This window comes from Stegostoma tigrinum, chromosome 47 (genome assembly GCF_030684315.1).
Source record: "Stegostoma tigrinum isolate sSteTig4 chromosome 47, sSteTig4.hap1, whole genome shotgun sequence".
NCBI classification, from domain to species: domain Eukaryota; kingdom Metazoa; phylum Chordata; class Chondrichthyes; order Orectolobiformes; family Stegostomatidae; genus Stegostoma; species Stegostoma tigrinum.
This window is the reverse complement of record NC_081400.1, coordinates 9,348,559-9,375,256: the sequence shown is the minus strand read 5'-3', so window position 1 is coordinate 9,375,256 and position 26,698 is coordinate 9,348,559. Positions and strand designations below refer to the sequence as shown.

The following is a 26,698-nucleotide window of genomic DNA, read 5'->3' as shown; positions in this document are numbered from 1 at the left end:
CTCATCTTAAAAATTAGAATATCTTTTGATATCCTCACTGTGGAACAAATCCATTATATACTTAACATAGGACTCAGGTCAAGTTTGTTTTATTCCCCACTGTTTGTTTAACTTCCTGGCCAATGCCCCACGATTTCTCAGGAAACTATTAGTCTATCTCTGTATCAGAACATCTTCAAAAAACTAATACTTTCTCCAGATCTTGATATAAAAACTGGCGAGTTTCGGTTCGAGATGAGTTCCACAGCACAAAATCATACTTGAACCTTTTAGCCATATAAATCATTTGACAAGCAGATTCTAGGGAGTCAATCTGCAGGATCAAGTGACATCTGAAATGCTGTACATTTACTGCAAACAGTCAAGTTCAGTTTTGCTGGCTTCCACAAATCTTTGACAGCATGGCTGTGGGTGTGAATCACTTAGGTCTGGCCAAATCAGTAAAATCCCACTCCTTTTCTCATCTGAACACTGCCCCAGAGCAATATCATGTGAAAGCACTGCACTTTCCACATACATGGTGGCAATGCCCAGATCTATCCACCCCCTCATTCATTTCTTCCACTGTCTCCACATAACCGGATAGTTTCCATCTATTAAATCTTGAACAGAACGAAGCCATTATCTTTGGTCCTTGAAAGGAGGTCTGCTTGCTAGCTACCGGTTTTCGTTGCACCCTTTGTTATTTTGACCCAGAGTTTAAATTCTGACCACATAGGCCTGATGTCACAAAGTCTACTTATTTTCACATCCACAACATTCGGCCCTAGGTAAGTCCGTTAGTTTTGAAACCCTACCGCATTGATTAACTGTGGTGTTGGGGGCCAGGGAATTGGACGTCCTGGAGGAGGTGGAGGGCGTGGGTGGTGTCACGGACGTAGGTAGGGAGTTCCTGGACCAAAGGGGAGAAAATGGAGTCCAGATAGGTGGAGATGAGTTCAGTGGGGCAGGAGCAGGCTGAGGCAATGGGTCGACCAGGGCAGGCAGGTTTGTGGATTTTGGGAGGGAGATAGAAACGGGCCGTGCGGGGTTGAGAACAATGAGGTGGGAGGCTGTGGGTTGGAGGTCCCCTGAGGTGATGAGGTCATGCATGGTGTGGAGATGATGGTTTGGTGCTCGGGTGTGGGGTCATGATCGAGGGGGCGGTAGGAGGTGATGTCGGAGAGTTGGCGTTTGGCCTCGGCAATGTAGAGGTCAGTGCGCCATACTACCACTGCGCCACCCTTGTCTGCGGGTTTGATGGTGAGGTTGGGGTTGGAGCGGAGAGCCGGCCGTTCTGCGGGGGAGAGGTTGGAGTGGGTGAGAGGGGTGGAGAGATTGAGGCAGTTTAATGTCTCGACGGCAGTTAGAGATGAAGGGGTCGAGGGAAGGTAGGAGGCCTGGGGGTGGTGTCCAGGAGGAGGACTTGTGTTGGGAGCGGGTGAAGGGGTTAGTGGAGGGAGGGTTAGGTTCCCGGTTGAAGAAGTACGCGTGGAGGCGAAGGCGGCGGATAAACTGTTCTATGTCCAATCGTGACTGGTATTCGTTGATGTGTGGTTGTAGAGGGACAAAGGAGACATCTTACTAAGGACTAACCGTTCGTCCTCAGTTAGTGGGAGGTCTGGGGGGATGGTGAACATGCGGCAGGGTTCAATGTGACTGTCTTCACTGGGGTTGCTGGCTGTGAAGGTTGTGGGCGGAGCGATGAGGTCGTCGGCCGTGGGCGGGGTTCCGTCGGCGTCGGCCGTGGGCGGGGTTCCGTCGGCGGTTGGAGGATCGGGGTGGGCGGCAGCAGCTGCGGCGAGGGTGGTGTGTGTGGTGTTGTAACTGGAAGTGGAGGCGGTGACTGCAGCAGCGGTCCCGGAAGTGGTGTGGCCGGCGGAGGCGAATGTGACATCATCGGTTGGGGTCTCCGGCCGTGTCCTCATGGTCAATGGGGGCAGGGACAGACTCGGGATTTGGGAGGCACAGGAAAGTAGAGTTCTGTTTTCACAGGTTGGAGTATAATAGGATAAAGTACAATACACCAAATCTTCTTTGGTACCTTTTCCTTCCATAAAACTGCTTTTCGTAGATGCACACGGAATTCATTTTATACACATTTAAAAATTTCTAAGTTCAAGAGGCCAGTTCCAGCACTTGGACTTGCATCTTCTTCATCATCACAACAGAACAAAATGAAGACTCACTCTTTGTAAGTCACGTTTTCAATTTTTAGTGACAAGGTGTCGTGCGAGAACTGCTCACTTGATGTTAAAATCTCTTAACTATGCACCTCTCTATTTCAATCCTGTGAAATATGTGGAACGAGTTCAAGAAAAGGATTAATTTTGTTGCTCTGGGAGAGAGCTGGTACAGATAAAGTGGTTGAATGGCCTCCTCCCATGCTAAAAATGTCCATAACTGTTCTTGGCGCTGCTGAATTAAAGTGGGCATCCTTTCATTATGACTGTGAGACGCAGCATGTTACGATAGATGGCATAATGGAGAAATCCTTTGTTATTAATGAATTTTTCAGCACTAGGCATCCTTCCGAAGTCAAATGTTCAACGTATACCTGTTGCACTGACTTGGTTCCAAACATTTATAATGTGGAGGTGCTGGTGTTGGACTAGGATAGACAAAGTCAGAAGTCACATGGCATCAGGTTATAATCTGACAGGTTTATTTGAAATCACACAAGCTTTTGGAGTGCAGTCCCTTCATCAGGTACGGTCAGAGAGGAAAACACACAGACACACAATTCATAAGCAGACAGATCAAAACAGCAGACAACTGGTGTGAGTGGAGTGTCAGATAATAAGTCTTCATCCAGGATGTTTGTTTATTTGCAGATATTTTGTTGAAGAAGCACACAACTTGTAGTTACAGTCAGTCAGTGTGGCATCTTATAAATTCTTGCTTTTGAAATAAAGGTTAAAACTCTAAGACAGATTCTGAACACAAGCCTCTAAACTACAAGTCAGAGTCTGACCTGAGATGTCACCTTTTGTACATTCCTGTTGCGCTGCCTGATTATCATGACAGCACAGCACTGACATTGACTTTATAAACGCTTTACTTGCCTCTGACACGCTTGGTCACCTGTATAGAGTTATTATCTGACACTCCACTCACGCCAATTCTATGATCTTTTGATCTCTCTGCTTATAAGCTGTGTCTCTCTGTGGTCACCTCACGAACTGCACCTGATGAAGGGGCTGCACTCCAAAAGCTTGTGTGATTTCAAATGAACCTGTTGGACTATAAGCTGGTGTCATGTGACTTCTGACTTCAAACACTTATAGAATGTGTTTTCAATCCTACCGTGACTTGACAATAAGCCAACTTCTTAAAATTTATAAAATGACAAGTATGTCTAACCTTGAGCCTTTAAAAAAGTAAATATTACAACCAGAGTACAGTCAGGCAGTAAAGGCAGAAGGAATGATTTAATCAACTGTGTCTGACACCACACAATTAATCCCCCTTATGGAAGAAAGATTGGCTGCGTTCTCTTTCTTCAGGAACATCCAGCTAATACCACCTTACTACTGCTTGTTTTATTCATCTGGTGTCCCATCTAATTCCTTTCAGTCTTGGTCAAACCCTCATGTAATTTATTTCAATTTTCAATCAAATAAATTTAACTTTATATTCCACAACTTTAACATTTCCTTTTAAGGTTTGAATGGTTCACTTAGTACACTGCACAGGTTTTGGAAATAATTGGAGAACATGGTGGAAAAATCAAGATATATTGACAAGTAAACAAATGGCTAACTTCTGTTTCCTTGTCAGTGAAGCCTTTTGAACAGAACATAAAGTTGCGGAACTCTGTAGAGACAACAATTTAAAACTGGGAAGACCACTGTTTGTGGTCCCCACACCAATCTCTATTCACTACCTACTGAGTGCATTACTCCTCCTTGGCAACAATGTAATGTTACGCTTGTCTCAGCACAACCTTGGCATCTTGTTTATCCCACGATGAACGTCCGACCACACATTCATGCAATCCCTAAAGCTGTCTCTTGTCTTGGCTCATTAGCAGTGAAACCTTCAACTGAAACTACTTCACTTCCGGACCTGACAATTCCAATGCATTCCCTGCTAGAGTCCCACATTTGCCCATTGAACACTTGAGGTCGTCAAAACTCCACTGCCTGAGACTCATCTTGAACCAAATCCTATTCTCTGTGCTTTCTACCTAACTGATAGTATCAACAGTAATTTTATTAAATTCTCATTTTTGTTTCCAAATTGTTCCTTGGCTATGCCTATCACTATTTGGATAATCTCCACCAGTCCGACCATACTTCAGGGTATCTGCACTCGTCTAATTATGTGCTCTTGCCCACTCTTGATTTTAAATGGCCTATCGCTATTTGGATAATCTCCACCAGTCCGACCATACTTCAGGATATGTTTGGTTGCCAAACATTTAATTTTGTAGGCTTCAAACCCAACAAGAGACTTCCTCCACCTCTTAGCCTCTGTACCTTTCCTGTTTTAAGGCACTTTTTAAAACAATCCTCTTTGATCAAGCTCTTGATCATCAGAACTAAGAACTTAATAAGGCTCAGTTGTATTCTGGGATCGTTAATACTCATTCTGGATGCCTTCAAAAGTTTCCATCCATTAAAGAGATTATATAAGTGGTTGAAGTCATTGCACAGCAGAGGGGGACAAATTGGGGAGTTATTTCAAAGAGCTATGATATGCCAGAAGACCTCCTTCCACACGCCAACTCTGATTCGACAAACACAAAAATGATTTTCAGACTTGGGAAGATCCTTCAAAAATGTCACAAGTAACCAGCTTTTGGGCAGAGTAGAGTTGCTGAGATGATAGACCAGGATTTAGGGGTACCAGTAGTGATAATATACTGAACACAATCAAATTTTGAGGTTGTAGAATGATGAGGTCTTCAGCATTTTTGACACTTGGACCATTTTCCTTCCTCTTCACAGAACAAGTCAAATAGCGGCAGCTCAATGTTGCGTGGCCGCTCAAGCCTGCTCCACCGTTGATGATGATTTTGGCTGGTCTTCCACATCAGTTAAACTTTTGCTCATATCTCATCCTCTTTTCAAAACATTGATCTATTCACGTGTAGTATCCCTCTCGCTAACTTCATGTGAATTCATTCCAATCACTGAACTCCTAACGCTGACTCACCCGAGATCAAAAAATTCAGCTGAGATCAAGAACTGATCTAGCCTGTATGGCTGAGCTGGCTTTTAAAAGGTTTGCCAGTGAGAAACATTCATTAAAAAAAATACAAATGCATGGATTGCTCTCCAATCCTAAACTCTATTCAAATTCAGTTGACTGAACGGTTGGTTTGTGATGCAGAGTGATGCCCTGCAAGAGAGGGCTCAATTGCCACACCAGTGAGCTTACCACAAATGATCTTCGCCTCAAACCCTCTACTTGCCTGAGGCATGGTAATCTTCTGGTTAAATCATAACCAGTTGTCTCTCTCTAAGGAGTCGCCAAATGGCGTGGTAAGACTTTTCCTTTAATCACGATAACATGGCAACAAGTAGATAACTCAGCTGATGTCACTGACTAATAGAATCCTCAACTATACTAATATTAACGATGTGATATCATCAGAAGGCATGCTCAACTAAGTTTTAATTTGCAAATTAAGTTAACAACCATTCAATCAATATCACTGAAGTACTCATATTACTGATCGTCTCCATACAACATTGTGGTTACATCTGTTCATAAGTGAAGTGTAATGTAATTGCACTTACTGTGGTTTTATCAATGTGACCATGCAATGAGTCAATAAGCAGGTCACCCACAGGTTGCTGATCAGTGTGGACCCCCTCAGCTGTTATCACATGAGCCTCAAGATCATCCAGAGCTTTCTGCAGTTGTTGAAGTTTCTCCAACGCCTTTTCCACCTGTTTCTGCCAGTTGCTCGCACGGGTTTTCAATTGCTCCCAATTTTCCTTCACTTCTATTGACTGTTTGCGGACAGCTTTGGCAATTCTCTGGGCTCTCTCTTCCAGGGTAGGTTCTGGAAATATGAAGTGCAAATAATTTATCAACTATTCATGACTTTGATCAATGGAACTTCAGTTTTCTTTCTAAAACCCTTTCCTTTAAAACGTCTCTCTGGACTTTCTCCTGAAATTGGGAATATCTAGTATAAGACTAAAGATTTTATTCATTAAAAATTTATGACTACCAAGGAAACTTTAAAAAAGGAAAAGGATTAGAGTGACTAAATGGGTAAAGTTCTCAACAAAAGACATGAAAAATCCGTTCAGGATATCTTTCGTAGCTATGAAACAAGCATCCAACATAAACCAACTTTCATCTTTCAGGGCTGGCAAGTTAGAATGATAAACTCTAAGTCTACCCTGCATAGTTAACTCAAGAACTCACTTAATGAGGTTGTTAAGAGATAAAGGGATAACAAAGTGAGCAGCTGAATGAACACAGCAGGCCAAGCAGCATCTTAGGAGCACAAAAGCTTACATGTTGGGCCTAGACTCTTCATCAGAAAAGGGGGAGGGTGAGGGGGAGAGGCCTCTGAAATAAATAGGGAGAGAGGGGGAGGCAGATCGAAGATGGATAGAGGAGAAGATAGTTGGAGAGGAGACAGACAAGTTAAAGAGGTGGGATTGAGCTAGTAGAGGTGAGTGTAGGTTGGGGAGGTAGGGAGGGGATAGGTCAGTCCGGGGAGGATGGACAGGTCAAGAGGTGAGGTTGGTAGGTAGGAAATGGGGGTGTGGCTTGAGGTGGGAGGAAGGGATAAGTGAGAGGAAGAACAGGTGAGGGAGGCGGGGACGAGTTGGGCTGGTTCTGGGATGCAGTAGGGGGAGGGGAGATTTTGAAGCTTGTGAAATCCACATTGATACCTTTGGGCTGCAGGGTTCCCAAGCAGAATATGAGTTGCTGTTCCTGCAACCTTCAGGTGGCATTGTTGTGGCACTGCAGGAAGCCCAGGATGGACATGTCGTCTAAGGAATAGGAGGGGAAGTTGAAATTGTTCGCAACTGGGAGGCGCAGTTGTTTATTGTGAACCGAGCATAGGGACTGCTTTGCAGAACACCTAAGTCTCTCCTTGGTTTCCACGATGTTGAGGAGGCCACAACGGGTCCAGCGGATGCAGTATACCACATTGGTAGATGTGCAGTTGAACATCTGCTTGATGTGGAAAGTCTTCTTGGGGCCTGGATGGGGGTGAGGGAGGAGGTATGGGGGTACGTGTTGCACTTCCTGTGGTTGCAGGGAAAATGCCGGGTGTGGTGGGGTTGGAAGGGAGTGTGGAGCGGACAAGGGAGTCACGGAGAGAGTGGTCTCTCCAGAAAGTAGACAAGGGTCGGAGGAAAAATGTCTTTGGTGGTGAGGTCAGATTGCAGATGGTGGAAGTGTTGGAGGATGATGCGTTGTCTCCAGAGGTTGGTAGGGTGGTATGTGAGGATGAGGGGGTTCTCTTTTGGTGGTTATTGCAGGGGCAGGGTGTGAGGGATGAGTTGCAGGAAATGAGGGAGACACGGTCAAGGGCGTTCTTCACCACTGCGGGGGGTTGGGGGGGTGGGGAGGAGTTGCGCTCCTTGAAAAACGAGGACATCTGAGGTGTACGGGAATGGAATGCCTCATCCTGGGAGCAGATGCGGCGAAGGCAAAGGAATTGGGAATAGGGGATAGAATTTTAGCAGGAGGTGGGTGGGAGGAGGTGTATCCTAGGTCGCTGTGGGAGTCGGTGGGCTTGAAATGCATATCGGTTTCTAGGTGGTTGCCTGAGATGGAGATAGAGGGGTCCAGGAAGGTGAGGGAGGTGTTGGAGATAGTCCAGGTGGACTTGAGGTTGGTGCCCGAGATGGAGACATATATAGCTCCATTCATATTCACAAATCTCTGTTTCAAATCGAATCTTCTGAAGCACGTATGCAATTTTTCATTGTCAATTAATGTTGGAATGTTGATTGCACAGCAAAAGTGTTTCAAGAGACTGACTGGCCTCAGACTTTTTAGCCAATTGTATTTGGCAAGTTGACGTTCAGCACTTCTGTAACAAGTCCAATCCCAGTAAGTGGAGCAAATGGCATGGTCAACATTTCAAAAAAATACAAGAGAGAAAAATTAAGACAATGGCCTGAGTGTTTCGCCCGATTACAGCAGAGGCATTAACACATACTAGTTTACGTTAATTTATCTCTGAATCTTCCAAGGAATGAATTCTTTGACAATGTCATGACAACATTGAGACATTTGGCAAGCTCAGGGGCAAGGGGACTGGTTCAGAACTGTACACAGAAACGTAATGAAATGCTGAAACACTGTATGGTGAGAATGGTACGAACAAGGAAATGGTACTATTTCATCTGTATCAATGCGTAGTTGGAATACACATGGTTTGAACCGGCACCAATGCAAAATTGAATAGCCATTGCGTGACATAGCATGTGTTCAGAATGAGGAAGAGATGAAGCTTAGTTAGGATTCATTTCACTAAAATGAATCTCAACTAACTAATCTAATTAAACAAGGCAGTTTTACATACAGAACGCTGGTTTACAAACAAAATCTGCACTCATTGACTTCCAGATAGTAAAATGAAAGCTGTTGATCTCAAACTTTGATTAGAAACAGAACTGAAAGATGAAGTGACAATATTGGATTCAGGATTACAAACTGACATCGGGGATTCAGCAACTGATAGAGACCATCCATGTAGTTAATCTTGAATTGGCAGCATTACAAGTGACCAGGACAATACCTGCTCTATAAAAATAAGAAACAGAAGACAACTAAGATACAAAAATGTGACATTCAATTCCAATTACAAAATACTTTAAGCAAACAATTTTATTTCATTCACATATATTATCTGCAATAATATCCATTTAATGTTGGTTCTTCCAAACTGTTGCAGCACTTTGACATAAAAAGAATATTCCATCACAAGTATTGCTTGCAATAAAAATCCCAGCATGTTCTGAAATCCTTAGAATAAAAGTATTTCAATCCGATGGTGCTCCTGCATTATTCGTCAGTTCCCCACTCAATGGGTATGTTCTGATATGCAGGAAACTTCTATTGTTCGATATGGGGACGGGTATTTACTTGGCATTGTTCTCATGGAGGCAGCACTGACAGATTATAATTTTCTTCCTGTGGGTTTTGGAGTCCAGATTTTTCTCTCCTCCATTATATTGCTTTAAAGATCAACAACATTCACCATTTCCTCAGTTTGAGAACCTACCATGTTAAAAAGTGACCAATTAAATTGTTGCATTGCCTTCAATTTCACAAGGACTGAACTAATCTGCTGCTTCCGACACTGATTGCAAAATTAAACCATGAATTGAGAACAAAAACAGCGGGATTTTGTACTTTCTGTTGTGGCAAGTTTGGAAATAGAGGACATTTAATCAGGTGGAAGGATGGTACCACCTACAATTCTGCTTAGAGCCAGATTAAATCCATGGTGAGAAGACTTGTACATAACTTCCCAACTTCATTGCGAGTTAAAGTCCCTAACTGAGCAACTGACGCACACATACATCATCCCACAACAACTGGTATTGACTCAACAGTGGGCAGGGGTGTCACCATTAAGAAATGTAACAGGCCTTCAAAGGCATTCAATGTGCAACATCAAGAAGGGGAAGCGGCGTGCTAATGGTGGTTCACTCAATCCTGGCCCGAAATCTAGCAATAATCGTAGGTTGGTTGCCATGGTAACAGAGATCATCACCTCCCAAGTGACACTGCTGCTCAGTACACCTGCTGGGTTCTGGTTAGCCAACAGCTCATGGCGAATGAAATCGCACCAGATCGGCCGCCGGTCTATTAAGTGCCAGAGGGGAGAAAGATGTAGCTGCCGACGCATGAGAGGAGCAAGGTCAGGATGACATACCCCTTGAGGGCAGCGACCTGAGGCTGGTGTTCCCCTGAAGGGAAGATGGTTGGGGCAAGCCGTTCCCTCATCAGTTCTCGAGTCAATGGCCTAGACCCTCGTCGCTTCCACAGGATTCCATCCAGAGGCTAAACAGCTGCCTATTCATCAGTGCATGCAACTTCTTCAACTCTGATTCACAGCTGGGCCTGCAGGTAAATCTGCAAAACCACTGTCCCAGAGTACAGTTTCTTTGCATAAAAGGCACATTTTCAAGCTAGGAAGTCAAGGTTAACCAATCTCTTCCAACATTTAGAACTTTTGATGTTGGAAGTCAGTCAAGTACAAAGTCGCAGCTCATCAGGAACTAAAACAAAGTTGCTGGAATAGCTCACCAAGTCTGGCAACATCTGTGATGGGAAAAAAAAGCAGCGTTAACACTTTGGGTGCGGTTACCATTCCGCCACTCATCAGGCATGTTTATTACTGGAATATTAATTGAGTAGAAACTAAACAAAATTGGATAAAAGGCAGGAGATGGAGAGTGGTGATGCAAGGAAGTTTTCCATCATGGAGACCTGTTGCCAGCAGTGTTCCACAGGGATCATTGCTGGGTCTGCTTTTGGTTGTCATTTATATAAATGATTTAGATGAGAATATAGAAGGCCTGGTTAGTAAGCTTGCAGATGATACCAAAATCGGTAGTACAGTCGACAGCGAAGAGGGGAAATGCCAGTTTTAAGGAAAGGTCACCGGACCTGAAACGTTAACTTTGTTTTTTCCTTCAAAGATGCTGCCCGACTTCCTGAGCTTTTACAGCAACTTTGTTTTTGTTCATAATTTACAGCATCTGTAGTTCTTTCGGTAGTTAGGAAGGTGTTTCATTACTCAGACCTTTGAGGAGAAGAGTTGGAATGCCATGTTGAAGTTGTACAGGATATTAGTGAGGCCTCTTCTACACTGTTGTGTCCAATTCTGGTCAGTGTTCAAGGAAGGATATTATTAAGCTGGAGAGGGTTCAGAAAAGATTTACCAGGATGTTGCCAGAAATGGATGGTTTGAGATTTAAGGTGAGAATAGACTGGGGCTTTTTTCACTGGAACATAGGAGGTTGAGGGGTCACCCGATGAATGTTTATAAAATAATGAGGGATCTAGATAAGGTGAACGCCAAATGTCTTTTCCCTACTGTGGAGGATTTCAAAACTAGGGGGCATATTTTTAAGATGAGAGGAGAAAGATTTAAAAAGGAAATGAGGGGCAATCTTTTTACACAGAGGATTGTTCTAATGAGTTTTGAGAAGCTTTGTAGCTCAGGTTGAGGTTCTGGATGTGAGTTTGCTCGCTGAGCTGGAAGATTCGTTTTCAGACGTTTCGTCACCATTCTAGGTAACATCATCAGTGAGCCTCCGGCGAAGCGCTGGTGTTATGTCCCGCTTTCTATTTATCTGGTTAGGTTTCCTTGGGTTGGTGATGTCATTTCCTGTTCTTTTTCTCAGGGGATGAGAGATTGGCTCCAAATCAATGTGTTTGTTGATGGAATTCCGGTTGGAATGCCGTGCTTCTAGGAATTCCCGTGCATGTTTCTGTTTGGCTTGTCCTAGGATGGATGTGTTGTCCCAATCAAAGTGGTGTCCTTCCTTATCTGTATGTAAGGATACGAGTGATAGTGGGCCATGTTGTTGGATTGTTCATATGTGGAATGAACTTCCAGAGGAATTGGTGAATGTGGGTACAGTTTCACTATTTAAAAGACATCCAGACAAGTACATGAATAAGAAATGTTTGGAGGGATATGGCCGAGTGCAGGAGGCAGGCAGGACTACTTTAGTTTGGGATTATGGTCAGCACGGACTAGTTGGACTGAAAGGTCTGTTTCGTGTTGTGTCACTCTATGATTCTATAAATACAATTTTATTTAAATGCTAGCGTTATCTTCTTTAGCATTGATCGAGGGTAGGTTATGGACAAAACAGAGCTTTGTATTTAGTCTGATCTCAGCTGTTTAAGGAGACTGGTGAAGTCTTTCTTGTCAGAAAAGTGGCCTAAAAAGTCATAAACAGGAAACAAATACAAGATTGGGTTGCCTCTTGAGGTTAACCACAGATCTATGTAAATGTTTGGCTCACATTCAGGAGGACTTTGCAATGTGTGACTTACTGGTGTTTTATACCACTACAACAATTGAATACGATGGATTTGCTTTACAAGAAAAATGGTGAAGGGCCATTTTGTTTCACTTTGTAATTTACTACACACTATCAAGGTCATTGATGTTTGACATTGAATGAATCAAATTCCATTTTAGTTGAGGAATCGAGTGGTAATATCAGGTTTGGCCTTTGAAATGACAAGTGTTATGATCCCAGTTGATGATGATACTGGACAATTCAGATCCCAGGGTGAGATAAATTTTCATTCTTTTTACTGTGGTATTCAATTACTGAAAGTGCTCACAAGCGGATGCCTATGTGTATTTTTAACAGAAGAACACAGAAAATTATTAGATTAAAACCCACCTCTTGTCCTTCTCACTGCACACGGTATAGGTGTACAAATCAAACTTAAAACTTGCGCAGCATTCCTCCAGTATAGAATCCAAGCTCACAAATAACATTATTATGTGAAGGCTGTTCAATATTGCTCTCCAGAGAGAGAAAAATGTTTTCACTTTCTATTAATGTTCTCTTATCATTATTTTAATTTTACTTGGATGGATTTCATTTTAACAGCATTGAAACCTTCATTTTTTTTAGTTTTATGAATCACAGAAACCCAGTAAGCAGGTACAGCAGGTATTAAGGAAGGCAAATGGAATTTTGGCATTTGTTGCTAAAGAAAGCGAGTATAAAAATACAAAAGAAGGTTGCTGCAACTATGCAAGGCATTAGTGAGACCACACCTGGAGCCCTGTGTACAGTTCTGGTCTCCTTACTTAAGGAGAGATGTCATTGTATTGGAGGCAGTCCAGTGGAGGTTCACCAGGATGATTCCAGAGACGAGAACCTGTCTTAAGACAGACAGAGTAGTTTCGGCCTACATTCTCAGGTGTTCAGAAAGATGAGAAGGGATCTAATTGAGGGATATAAAATGTTCAAGCAGATTGATAAAGTTGACATGGAAAGGATGGTTCCTCATGCGGGCAATAGAACAAGAGGTCATAGGTTTAGCATAAGGGGAAGAAGGTTTAAAGAGTTGATGAAAAATTTCTATGCTGGAAGGGTCATGAATCTCTGGAATTCACTCCCTGAGAGGGCATTGGGGGGCTGTGACATTGAGCAAATTTGAAGAGGAGATAGAACGATTTTTGAGTTCATAATGGATTCAAGAATTATGGAGAGCAGGTAGGAAACTGAAGTTGCAGCAGAGATAAGATCAACCACAATCGTATCAAACAGCGGGGCTCGAGGAGCTGAATTGTCTTACTCCTCCTAGTACTTAAGTTCATTATCATTTTTGGCTTGGAGCTGTGAACTGTGAGCTGAGAGTGACCTTTGGACTGTGAGCAGCAGCTTATGTGAAAAAAGAAGAAACAATTTGATATTTGTTTCTGAGGCTAGGTCTGGAAGTTAATTGCAGGTCAATTCTTCTTCCAAGAAAACTCGATTGATGTGTCACTAACAAAGAGAAACCAATATTGAACTGTCTTTAAATCAGAAGGATTGTCCCTGCAAAAGCTACAGGACAGAGGTTTGATTGCCAACTGGTTGTCCTCCCATTATCAACTTAATCTAAGTGAAGAGGTCCTCTGTTACAAGTAATAATTAAATATCCCCACAAAGCCTACTGAAAGGTATTTGCATAGCTCAGTGTTTTCAGAAACCAAGACAGAAGCTCAGAAATTACTGGAAACGCTCAGCAAGTCTGGCAGCATCTATGGACAGAAGTTAGAATTCACGTTTCCGATCCTGTGACACTTACTTAGAAATAAGGAATCCTGAGGAAGGGTAATCTGACCCAAAATGTTAACTCTGTTTTCTCTCCACAGATGCTGCCAGATCTGCTGGTTTTTTTGCAGCAACTTCTGTTTTTGTTTCTGATTTACAGCATCTGTAGATTGTTCAGATTTTAGCTTTAAGATACTATCTCATCTGACTGTGAGATTTCAGATGATGGACAAAAACAAAATTTCCGGAAAAGCTCAGCAGGTCTGGAAACGTCTGTGAAGGTAAAAAAGAGGTACGATGTCAGATCTGGTGACCCTTCCTCAGAACTGATCAGAGGAAGGGTCGCCAGATCTGAAATTTTACTTTGTTTCCTTCACAGATGCTGCTGGACCCGCTGAGCTTTTCCAGCAGCTTTGTTTTTGTTCCTGATTTACAGCATCCACAGGGCTTTCCGTTTTAAAGATCATGCAGTCTGGTTAAGTAAACTGGCCAGTTACACTTGATTTATTTTTTTCCCTTTAATATATTCCTTAATTATATCTGTTTGTCTGTCTTTCTGTCTTTGTTAGAATGGGGGCTAGAATCAAAGAAGATGATGTTTAAGTCATGGGCATTCATCAGAATACCTTTTTGCTTAACTTGCTTTTAAAAGATACATATTGTTAATAAATTGTAAAATCTTTTGTTTAAGCTACAAACCTGGTGTCTGGTATTGTTGTGCACAAAGTCTGGCACTGACTTTTCAAAAAATCCGATTAGGAAACATTGGGATCAATTTTGAACGTCACCAAATACTTCATATCAATGTGTTACGAACAGAGGCAGGGAAGCTGATTTAATACGGCTGTGACTTCAGGTCATAAAATCAGTAATAACATACTTATATGAAATAAATAAAGACAGTCTATCACAATCTCTTACTAATCAAGTTCACTTTGATTATGACATTAATTTCTCACAGTATTTGTACTTCATAAAGCAACCACATTGATATTGTCTCTAATTCAGATAAGTGGGCAAGTTAAGGGCACTGTGACAGTCAGCCAGTGTTACTCAGAGCAGCGGATGAGAGCTCTGTGACGGGCAATCAGTGTTACCGGGAGGAGGGAGTGAGAGGCCTGTGACAGTCAGTCAGTGATTCTGAGAGGAGCGGGTGAGGGCCCTGAGATAGTCAGTCAGTGTTACTGAGAGCGGCGGTTGAGGGCCCTGTGACGGGCAGTGTTACTGAGAGGAGCGGGTAAGGTCCCTGTGATGGGCAGTGTTACTGAGAGGAACGGGTGAGGGCCCTGTGATGGGCAGTGTTACTGAGAGGTAAAGGTGAGCACCCTGTGACGGGCAGTGTTACTGAGAGGAGCAGGTGAGGACCCTGTGATGGGCAGTGTTACTGAGAGGAGTGGGTAAGGTCCCTGTGATGGGCAGTGTTACTGAGAGGAACGGGTGAGGGCCCTGTGATGGGCAGTGTTACTGAGAGGAGCAGGTGAGCGCCCTGTGACGGGCAGTGTTACTGAGAGGAGCAGGTAAGGTCCCTGTGATGGGCAGTGTTACTGAGAGGAACGGGTGAGGGCCCTGTGATGGGCAGTGTTACTGAGAGGAGCAGGTGAGCACCCTGTGACGGGCAGTGTTACTGAGAGGAGCAGGTGAGGGCCCTGTGATGGGCAGTGTTACTGAGAGGAGCGGGTAAGGTCCCTGTGATGGGCAGTGTTACTGAGAGGAACGGGTGAGGGCCCTGTGATGGGCAGTGTTACTGAGAGGAGCGGGTAAGGTCCCTGTGATGGGCAGTGTTACTGAGAGGAGCAGGTGAGCACCCTGTGACGGGCAGTGTTACTGAGAGGAGCAGGTGAGGGGCCTGTGATGGGCAGTGTTACTGAGAGGAGCAGGTGAGCGCCCTGTGACGGGCAGTGTTACTGAGAGGAGCAGGTGAGGGCCCCGTGATGGGCAGTGTTACTGAGAGGAGCAGGTGAGCACCCTGTGACGGGCAGTGTTACTGAGAGGAGCAGGTGAGGGGCCTGTGATGGGCAGTGTTACTGAGAGGAGCAGGTGAGCGCCCTGTGACGGGCAGTGTTACTGAGAGGAGTGGGTGAGGGCACTGTGATGGGCAGTGTAATTGAGAGGAGCGGATGAGGGCACTGTGACAGTCAGTCAGTGTTACCGAGAGGAGGGCATGAGGGCCCTGTCCAGTCAGTCAACGTTACTGAAAGGAGCGGGTGAGGGCCCTGTGACAGGCAGTGTTACTGAGAGGAGGGGGTAAGAGCCCTGTGACAGTCAGTCTGTGTTACCGAGAGGAGCGGGTGAGGGCCCTGTGACAGGCAGTGTTACTGAAAGTAGGGAGTGAGGGCCCTGTCCAGTCAGTCACTGTTACTGAGAGGAGCGGGTGAGAGCCCTGTGACAGTCAGTCAGTGTTACCAAGAGGAGCGGGTGAGGTCCCTGTGACAGGCAGTGTTACTGAGAGGAGGGGGTGAGAGCCCTGTGACAGTCAGTCAGTGTTACCGAGAGGAGTGGGTGAGGTCCCTGTGACAGGCAGTGTTACTGAAAGTAGGGAGTGAGTGCCCTGTCCAGTCAGTCACTGTTACTGAGAGGTGCGGGTGAGAGCACTGTGACAGTCAGTCAGTGTTACCGAGAGGAGCGGGTGAGGGCCCTGTGACAGGCAGTGTCACTGAGAGGAGGGGGTAAGAGCCCTGTGACAGTCAGTCAGTGTTACCGAGAGGAGCGGGTGAAGGCCCTGTGACAGGCAGTGTGACTGAAAGTAGGGAGTGAGGGCCCTGTCCAGTCAGTCACTGTTACTGAGAGGAGCGGGTGAGAGCACTGTGACAGTCAGTCAGTGTTACCGAAAGGAGCGGGTGAGGGCCCTGTGACAGGCAGTGTTACTGAGAGGAGGGGGTAAGAGCCCTGTGACAGTCAGTCAGTGTTACCGAGAGGAGCGGGTGAGGGCCCTGTGACAGGCAGTGTTACTGAAAGTAGGGAGTGAAGGCCCTGTGACAGGCAGTCAATGTTACTGAGAGGCGCGGGTGAGGGCCCTGTGAGAATCAGTCAATGCAACAGAGGAGCAGGTGAGGGCCCTGTGACAGGCAGTGTTACTGAGAGGAGGGGGTGAGAGCCCTGTGACAGTCAGTCACTGTTACTGAGAGGAGCGGGTGAGAGCCCTGTGACAGGCAGTGTTACTGAAAGAAGCGGGTGAGGGCCCTGTGACAGTCAGTCAATGCAACAGAGGAGCGGGTGAGGGCCCTGTGACAGTCAGTCAATGCAACAGAGGAGCGGGTGAGGGCCCTGTGACAGGCAGTGCTACTGAGAGGACAGGGTGAGGGCCCTGTGACACAGTCAGTCAGTGTTACCGAGAGGAGCGGGTGAGGGCCCTGTGACAGGCAGTGTTACTGAGAGGAGTGGGTGAGGGCCCTGTGACACAGTCAGTCAGTGTTACCGAGAGGAGCGGGTGAGGGCCCTGTGACACAGTCAGTCAGTTTTACTGAGACGAGCCGGTGATGGCCCAGTGACAGTCAGAGAATGTTATTGAGAGGAGCGGGTGAGATAAGGCTCTCACTGAAAAGCATGCATACGAGCAGAGACCTGAGTGGGAACACTGGTTTGTGTTCCCTCCAATTGAGCAGGCGGATGAATAAATTAAAAGCAAAGATCAGTGTTCTGTTCAGTTAAGGTATGCCTGGAATTAAGCTCTGACCCATGATTGGTGCATCCTACACTACATGTCAAATGCTGAGTGCTCCTGCTGGTCTGCATGACCATGTGTACAGCAGGTGCCTCTTATTGGAGCAACTGGAGCCCAGGGTCTTGAGCAACAAGTGGGAGCATTTCAAAGCATTGGTGAGTCTGACAGGTTTGTTGATAAAAACCGAAAGAACTGCATATGCTGTAAATGACGAACAAAAACAACGTTGCTGGAAAAGCTCAGCAGGCGTGGCAGCAAATGTTGGAGGAGAAAACAGAGTTTAGGTTTCCGGTCCGGTGACCCTTCCCCAGAACTGATGGTGGCTGGGAAAACATCGGTTTCTATGCAGAAAATAGGGAGGAGGGTAGTGTAGGGAGTAAACAATAGGATAGAGCCCAAAGAGAGAGAAAGACAGGTGGACAGATAAAGGAGTTGCAAACAATCAGGCTGGGAGGGTGAACAGTTGTGAATGGGGACTGTTCGTCACTAACAACAGGGAATGTGTCGTGGCAGGCTGCGTGGTAACAAAGCCTGGTGTGTGGGGTAGCGGGGGCTGGGATATGGGAGAGTTTAGGCCCTAAAATTACAGACCTCAATATTGAGTCTGGAGGGCTGTCAGTTCCTCAAGTGGAAAATGAGGTGCTGTTCTTTCTGCTTGCGCTGGGCTTCAGTGGAACACTGTAGCAAGCCGGAGACAGAGGTGTTGGCCAGGTTTGTTGACAGTATATGTTTCAGGGTGTTGTTTTGTGATTGAATGCAAGTTTTATGAGGAGAAACTGATAGGCTAAGTGCGTTTTCCATGCAGCAGAGGAGGCTGATCGACGTATACAAAATTATGAGAGGCATAGATTGATTGTGAGAACCAGTAAATGAGTTTAAGTCAGAGGGCATAGATTTCAGGTGAACTGTCAGCTATTTAGAGGGGATCTGAGGCAAGTGTTTTCACCAAAAGTGATACAAACATGTAATATGCTGCCTGGCAAGGTGGAGAAGGCAGGTACGCTTGCAATATTAAAGAAGCAACAGATGAGCATTTAAAGGGCCAGCGTATGGTCGGTAATGACTCAGTGCAGGTAAATGGGATTAGTAGTTTGATGTTTGTTAGTTGGCATTGATGTTGATTAAGTGAGCGTGTTTCTGTACTGCATGACTTTATGAAGCAGGAAAGGAGATATCAGAGATCCTGGCAAAGATTTTCAAGTCGTTTCTGGCCACAGCTAAGGTGCCAGAGGACCGCTAATACTCTCAGCAGAGAGATCTCGGTGTCCATGTACACAGATCCTTGAAAGTTGCCACTCAGGTTGACAGGGCTGTTCAGAAGGCATACAGTGTTTTAGCTTTTATTAGTAGAGGAATCGAGTTCCGGAACCAAGAGGTTATGGTGAAGCTGTACAAAACTCTGGTGCGGCCGCACTTGGAGTACTGTATACAGTTTTGGTCACCGCATTATAAGAAGGATGTGGAAGCTTTGGAAAGGGTGCAGAGGAGATTTACTGGGATGTTGCCTGGTATGGAGGGAAGGTCTTATGAGGAAAGGCTGAGGGAATTGAGGCTGCTTTCATTCGAGAGAAGAAGGTTGAGAGGTGACTTAATTGAAACATATAGGATAATCAGAGGGTTAGATAGGGTGGACAGGAAGAGCCTTTTTCCTAGGATGGTGACGGCGAGCACGAGCGGGCATAGCTTTAAATTGAGGGGTGAAAGATATAGGACAGTTGTCAGAGGTAGTTTCTTCACTCAGAGAGTAGTAAGGGTATGGAACGCATTGCCTGCAGCGGTAGTACATTCGCCAACTTCAAGTACATTCAAGTCGTCATTGGGCAAGCTTATGGACATACATGGAATAGAGTAGGTTAGATGGGCTTCAGATTGGTACGACAGGTCGGCACAACATCGAGGGCCGAAGGGCCTGTTCTGTGCGGTAATGTTCGATGTTCTATAGATGTGTTGTCTTTGGGCTTTGTATTTTGACAAAAGGTTAAGTCATAACATGAGAGCCCACGGTGTTGGAGGTAGCATGTTAGCATGGATACAGATTGGTTCATAGGCAAGAAACAGCAATTGGAGATAAAGGGTTCTTTTTCAGTTTGGTGACCCATGACCAGTGGGGTTCTACAGGAATCGGCGGTGGGACTACAACTGTTTACAACATATATTAGTCATTTGAAGGAAGGAGGGTGGATCCTGACAAGTAGTTCAGAGGGGATAGATTTTGAGATGAATTCTAAGTTAAAATGTTTGAGTCAGCGAGTGAGTGATTAAGTCTGGAAGGGTGAGGAACCAAATGGCATGTAAGACAGAAGTGAGTTTGATATGGTTAAATAGAATGTATTTCATTAATGTGGGCAGTGTATAGAATAAGACGGATGAGCTGAGTGTACAGACAGGCATGTGGGAGTATTATATCATAGCTAAAACTGAGGCGTGGTTGAAAGATGGGCATGATTGGCAGCTCATCACTTGTCGTTTTTGGGTATTCAGACCAGATAGAGAGCAGGACAGACAGAAGAGTGGGCCATGTAAAGAAGGTGGGTCACAATATTGAACAAGGAATCAATGAAGAAGGATTATAACTTGGAAGGATCACAAAGCAAAGTTATATGGAAGGAGGCAACAAACATAAAAAGGGCAAGCTTACTGTTGTGTGCTCCTGAACAGTCTGAGAGATACAGGATTGAAATATAATTAAATTTCAGACAAGGGTAAGAATAATAAGGCCGTAATAGGGGACTTTAACTACCCAACCACTCACTGGAATAGTTTAAGTTTGCAAGGTAGGAAGGGAGCAAAATACTTGAGTTGCATTGCATTCGGGGGCGGGGTGGGGGGGGTGTGGGGGGGGCGGTGTGCACAGTTCTGGACCTAATATTTGGTAGTGAATCCAGGCAGGTCGAAGGCATATCAGTAGGAGGTTTGTCCAAAGCCAAACTCTGTCGTCACGCGGGTGCCAGCAGTCACTTCCCCGAGAGCAGACCCTGCGATGTTGACAATTGCTGGCCAAGATAGAGGCGAGAGAAGCAGTTGCAACAGCTGGCAAATATCCACTCTGACTTTCATGTCAGTAATTGTCACTGTCTAATTCCTCACTTCAAGGTGAGGTGAGATACTCATGAGACCTAAATACTCGCACAAAGGCCTTTTGCTGCACACTAGTGAAACTCATCTCTCACCATTGAAACCTTTGATGGAAAACTGGATTTTTTTTCTCAAAGCCAAGTATTTCTTTCTAATCTTGTCATAGTTTTTCCAACTGATCCAGCACTGCCCACATCATCCAGAAAGGCTGGGAATATTTAGCCCACTGTTAGCTTCACTGATATTTTTACAGTAAATCCAGGCCATCATGGACTACCAGAACACATGACCAAAAAGTCCCAGCTATCTCTCTGTTTGTGATGTTTATTAAGGGCTAAACAGGGAAACTGTCTTTGAAGGACTGGACAAAAAAATGTTGGATTCAACAAGTTAACAACATTACTGTTTTGCCTTCATGTAATATACTTGCAGTGCAATCAAATATTTCAGACAGAATCAATTAAAGATCTACTACTGCAACCTGAACAGGCCTATCCAGTTGTTGATTCAATCAGATTTGGGACCTTTGGCCTTTGAAAAACCAAACAATGACCATTATAGAATGGGTTGGTAATTCTTTATTATCTACAAGATTTAGGGACAACAAATTGTCATAGTGGCATAAACTCTATAAATGGAAAGTAGAGTTTTCATTTCTGTCGAGTTTAACAAGGTTTAAGATTGATAGCTTAATCTGTATTAGGCTGACTCTTGAATAACATTACCAAAGAAAGTTTCAACATATTTGCCCCCAAAAAAGTCAGATATTTTGTATATATAAATCCAGGAAATAGTGGAGATGTACAGCAGATTAATCAGCAAGAAAAAATATGTTGATCCTTCATTTTTTTATTCATTTGTGGGATGTGGGCGTCACTGGCTGGCCAGCATTTCTTGCCTATCCCTAGTTTCCCTTGAGAAGGGGGTGGTGAGCTATCTTCTTAAACCGTTGCATTCCTCCTGCTATGGGTTGACCCACAATGCTACTTGGGAGGGAATCCCAGGTTTTTGGCCCAGCAACAGTGAAGGAACAGCCCTTTCATTAAGTTATCATCTCTTGCGTTTTCAGCATATAGAATACTGCCAAAAACAGACACAATTTGCCACAGCTTTCCACTTTGCACTCATCAGGACAAATGCAAGAATGCTAAGTTTCAAAGGATCATAATTTATAGCACAGAAGAAAAGGGCTGATCGATTGACAAGTTGAGTCTAACTAGTCCAAGTGTTACCGCGCTCTTGGGTAATTTTTAAAAAGTGCAGAAATTGGACAAATCACTTGGTTCAGGAGAAAGCACCTGTGAATGTAACTAGGTCGCATCTAGCTCGAACGAATAAGATACATTACAAGATTAACCAATTAAATTGTTTTTTAGTGCAGCTACTGACACACACTTCGGATTCTTTGGTAAGCAATGCCCCAATCACAGAATCACATCTAATGCCATGTGAAACAAAACGTCTGCTAACAAGTAGCTGATCAAATTAAACATGTTCTTTCAGCCATTCACAATAGGCTTGTGCTCACGCTCAATCAGCCTACGCTTGCAAGACCCAAAGGCGGCCAGAGTCAGGACAGCAATCCGAACATTGATAGCCATGTAAAACTCTATGCCGTCAGGTTACGCTCAGAGAAGAAAATAAAACAGAATGTGTGGAAAAGTGGTCACACAAGAATGGAAGCAAGAAAATCCCTACAACACTCTGAAAGGCACAGGCAGGAACCACCATGGGTGGCACTATAAAATCAAGTCAACACAAAGAGGAGACATGAGAGTCATTTGGCAGAAAATATAAAAAACAACAAGCTTTCTCCAAATATCTATCAAGAAGGGCAAACAAGACACCACCACAATTAGGAGTAAGGTGAAAAAGTGGCAGCATTATTACTTTCAGACTTCTGCATACATGCAACAAACCAAAAGAATTTGAAATAACAAGGCAGAGGTTTTGGCGAAATGGCATCAGACCCAGTTCTAGATATTGGTAGTCCTCACACTGACCGGATGAAAAGACAATATAGACATTTTCTAATCAACCTGTTACACACCTCTGGAGCAGGTGAAACTTAAACTTGTTGGTCTAAAGACAGGGACACTATCACTGCACCACAAGGGTCCTGTGAAGACACAATGTAACAAACACACACAAGTAATACCTAGGTGCGACATAATTTGTCGCAAAATGTTAAGAAACAATTAGAAAGATCAGGGAACACTGGCCTCTATTACAAGGGGAACTGAAAAAAGGTGGGAATTCTAGCTGCCCCAATATACAGCAGGGTATAGTTTTGACCTCCTTCCTTCAGGATATGTTTATATTGGAAGCAGTTCAAAAGAACATTCTTTATGTTGATTCTTAGGGTGAGGACTTGACTACGTGGAAAGCCTGAGCAAGTTAGGCCTTAACTCATTGGTGATTAGAAGAATAAGAACTGGTCTTTTTGAAACCCAAGATTCTGAGAGGTCTTAACGGGGTAGATGCCGAAAGGATTCCAGGACTAGGCATACTGTTTAAAATTAAGGGGTCTCCTATGTAAAATAGGATGAAAAGAAAATGTTCTCAGTCATCAGTTTGGAATTCTCTGGCCCAGCTCGCAGTGGAGGCCAGGTTCCTGACTAATTCCAGGTTGCCTAACAGATTTTAGAGTTCTGGAGTTGAGGGCTACGGAAGGCAGGCAGGAAAGTGGAGTTAAGGCCCAATCAGATCAGCCATAACACTGAAAAATTCAGCAGGGTCAAGGGATAAATGGCTTACTCATATTTCTAAGATCGATTTGGGCTTTGACTGAAGTGCCATTAAAAATCACCGATTCAATATTTGCAGTGGTGACTAGAGAAAATGTTTAAGTAAAAATGTGACTTTATATTTAAGATATTGAAGTTGCACATGGATTTGCAAGGCTATATCATGGTTCTTAAATCTTGAGAGGAAGCAATTCACTTTGTCACTTTCGTTCCCTGCAAGCATTATCCACAATTCGCCCCACTCCATTTTCCCTTCTCTACAACTCTACACTTTTTTCAGCTTTGTGTAAATAAATTCCTTAATGGAACTTGCTACAGACTGTGCTTCTAATGGTCTAACCCTGCCACCTACAAAGACTTTCGAGTCGGTGTATGAGAACTGTTGAGTATGTGTGTCTTTATTTCTGTGCAGCCATTTAAATTATAACATTTATTCTACCTTGTTTCTGTATCAGTTCTCACGACACATGCTGAATTTCGTCTGCCACACTAGATTTTGCATCTGGTATAAAGTATTTCGTTCCTCATTCCATCTTACAGGAAAGATGTGAATTAATGGATGGATCCCAAAGCAAGAAATCAAGGTTGATTCTTACAATGAGTTTCAGAGACAGTAGGAACTGCAGATGCTGGAGAATCTGAGATGACAAGGTGTACAGGTGGATGAACACAGCAGGCCAAGCAGCATCAGAGGAGCAGAAAAGCTCATGTTTCAGGCCGAAACCAATCAGAAGAATGGTCTAGGCCCAAAACATCAGCCCTCCTGCTCCTCTGATGCTGCTTGGTCTGCTGTGTTCATCACCTCTACACCTTGTTATCTCTCTTTTTTCTAAGAAGTGCTGATTTGTCGGAGCAATTTCTGGTTGTGAGGCTTTAATGTCTCTGAAAAAGATTCATGAGGGACCCTTAATGGAAAATAAATATCAGAGATTTATTGGGTTGGGCAAATTCCCTCAAGAATAATGCCAACTGCATGGACACGATTCCCATTCCAACTGAGGTAGATCTGGAATCTGCCTCCTCAGTCTGTCCCTAAAAGTGAAAGGGAATAGCAAACCACTGCTGGTTAAAAATAAGATTGTCAAGAAAATTGCTCAGGATCAAGCATCTGCAGATAATGAGCTTCAAACTTGCCTTAAAGCAATCCACACATCAATGACTGGAAGAACGAAATGAAAGAAAACAGATAGAGGAGGCTCTTGGTTCCAGAATCAAACAGAAACTGATGAAAGGCTTGGAAGGAATGGCTAGCTAAAGCAACGGTCTGCTACTATCAAAAACAGTGCACTTTTAAGAAGCTACTAAGCCCGAATTCGGTTATTTTTAAACACACAATTAGTCTTCAACCCTTATTTCCCAAATATTGAGTGGGCAGTGCCGTGGATAAGTGGTTAGTTGTGCTGCCTCACAGCGCCAGGGACCTGGGTTCGATTCCCCACTTCGGCAGCCGTCTGTGTGGAGTTTGCACGTTCTCCCCATGTCTGCGTGGGTTTCCTCTGAGTGCTGCGGTTTCGTCCCACAGTCCTAAGGCACGCAGGTAAGGTGGATTAGCTGTGGGACGTGCAGGATGACAGGCATAATGTAGGGGGATAAATCTGGATAGGCTGCTCTTTGGAGGTTCGGCGTGGACTCGATGGAGCAAATGGTCTGCTTCCACACTAAGGATTCTATGACTGCTGCATGAACTGAGCTCTACCTTGAACGTAATATTCAGTCATACATTTGATCTACTGCTTTGCTCTGTGCCATGGTTCGCACACTGTGAAAACTGTATGAAATGCAATGCAAATGCAACACAAATGCTTTTCACAGTGTGTTAAACTCCAGAGACATTAAATTCAAATAAACAAAATCTCTCTCTCGCTCAACAGGCATCCTCATGAAGGAAACAACCCCTGCACAAGAACTCAGGCTTTAATCAGCTAATAACCATGATATGTAACACTTTACTCCTCCCCCATGTTTATGCATCAATTTGTTAATTCCATAAAAACAACATGCTTGGTTCTTGCAGACAGATACAACCCCACTTCACAGTCATTCTGCCTTTGGATACAAATTTCACTCAAAAATTAATTCAGCATCTTTTTCTCTTATCCTGAAACTGCAATAAAAGCCAAAAACATCCTCTTTGACAATTCCCCTTTTTAACATGACAACAAGACCTTATTCTACTAATTCAAAAATTGTTGCCATAGAGAGGCCAAGGGCAGGAGGTCAGGAAATGAAATGTCAGTTCAATCAATCCAGGTACCTGACAGCAAATGGATGCTCGTATAAGCATCATCCACTCTCTGGTCCAACTTTACAATGCTGTGAATAAGGCACTCTTGTTAATCCATACTATATGGATTTCTTTCACTAAATTAGCAGTGGAAATTAGGCCACAGTAAAAGGTCAGCAAAACTAATTACAAACTCTCAGGCATATGAATAATTCATGCAGTCGATGGTCAAATGCTACTAAGTTCCAGAAAATTGAGAAAACTCCCATAAATTGTGGCCCCAATTGTTTGGCTGGAAACCATGGCCAGAACAGGTTTCTTGCATTTCTCCACAGTAAATACTACTTCAAAACAATTAGAACAATGATAAATGGAACACACATGTATTCGATCAATGTATTTAAAACTGGTGAATAACTATCCTCCTCAATTAAAAGCTGGATAGGTTTATGGGGTTTAAAGCAGAGTCTATTTAAGAATGACCACTGTATTTACTTTCAGTTATTCGAATATATAAGAGAATCATTACATGTTTAATTTCTCAATTTAAACAAAGACATGGCACTCCACAGCAGGATATGCTCTCTGTAAATTGTGACAGGCATCTCTGGTAATTAACTAAAACACAAATAAACTATTCCACTGACTTTTCCCAACATTTGAACACACTTTGTAGTTCTCTATAAACTTAACATAAATGTACTTTGACTTTTACTGCTGTTGTATGTTCATAAAATTCCATTATGCGTGGCACTAACACAGTTTTCAACCTACTTAGAAACGGATCAACAACACATGGAAGTATGTAAGAGAATGTGTGCTGTGGTATTAACCACTGCATCAACAGAAATTAAACACAAAGTGAATAACATGGAATGAAGAACTAAATATTAGGCCATTAGATAAAATCATGTTTTTCTTACTATACCTGTTCAATTTTTCTTAGCAACTCCTGCAAGCTGAAGTTCAGGCCATTCATCATTATGTCTCACCTTGACACAGCCGACATCTTTCTGCAATAGGTTGTCCCATTACTGCTGTTGTGCTGCAGTTTTACATCTTCAAGAAGATTACCTCCTGTTTTAACCTGTCCTCATGTTTCTCTTCCACACTAAATCCATCAGATTGTGGTTTACACATTAGCAGCTTCACACATCCATCAATTCAAAAGGACTTGTCCAAAGATACCCAGATCCAGGGTGCTCAGTAGTCTTTTGCGGCTTTCAGCCATCTTCCATTGTGCTTTCTTCGTCTCAGGCAGTTCTCACCCTAAAGT

The 26,698-nt window shown here is 43.8% G+C and overlaps 1 protein-coding gene across 3 annotated transcripts in view; it reads right to left on the bottom strand.

Annotated features, from left to right (window-relative positions):
• LOC125449814 (utrophin-like) overlaps positions 1–26,698 on the bottom strand; it is a 222,158-nt gene that overhangs the window by 57,927 nt on the left and 137,533 nt on the right. For 2 of the 3 annotated variants that reach the window (XM_059643079.1, XM_059643078.1), the window contains exons 1-2: positions 26,415–26,528; positions 5,727–5,995 (exon numbers count right to left, since the gene is read on the bottom strand). In XM_059643079.1, coding sequence (XP_059499062.1) covers positions 5,727–5,995; positions 26,415–26,454 — 309 coding nt within the window. In that variant the 5' untranslated portion in view covers positions 26,455–26,528. Of the gene's footprint in view, positions 1–5,726; positions 5,996–26,350 lie in introns of those variants that run through there. The other variant, XR_009443476.1, reaches the window with a different exon arrangement.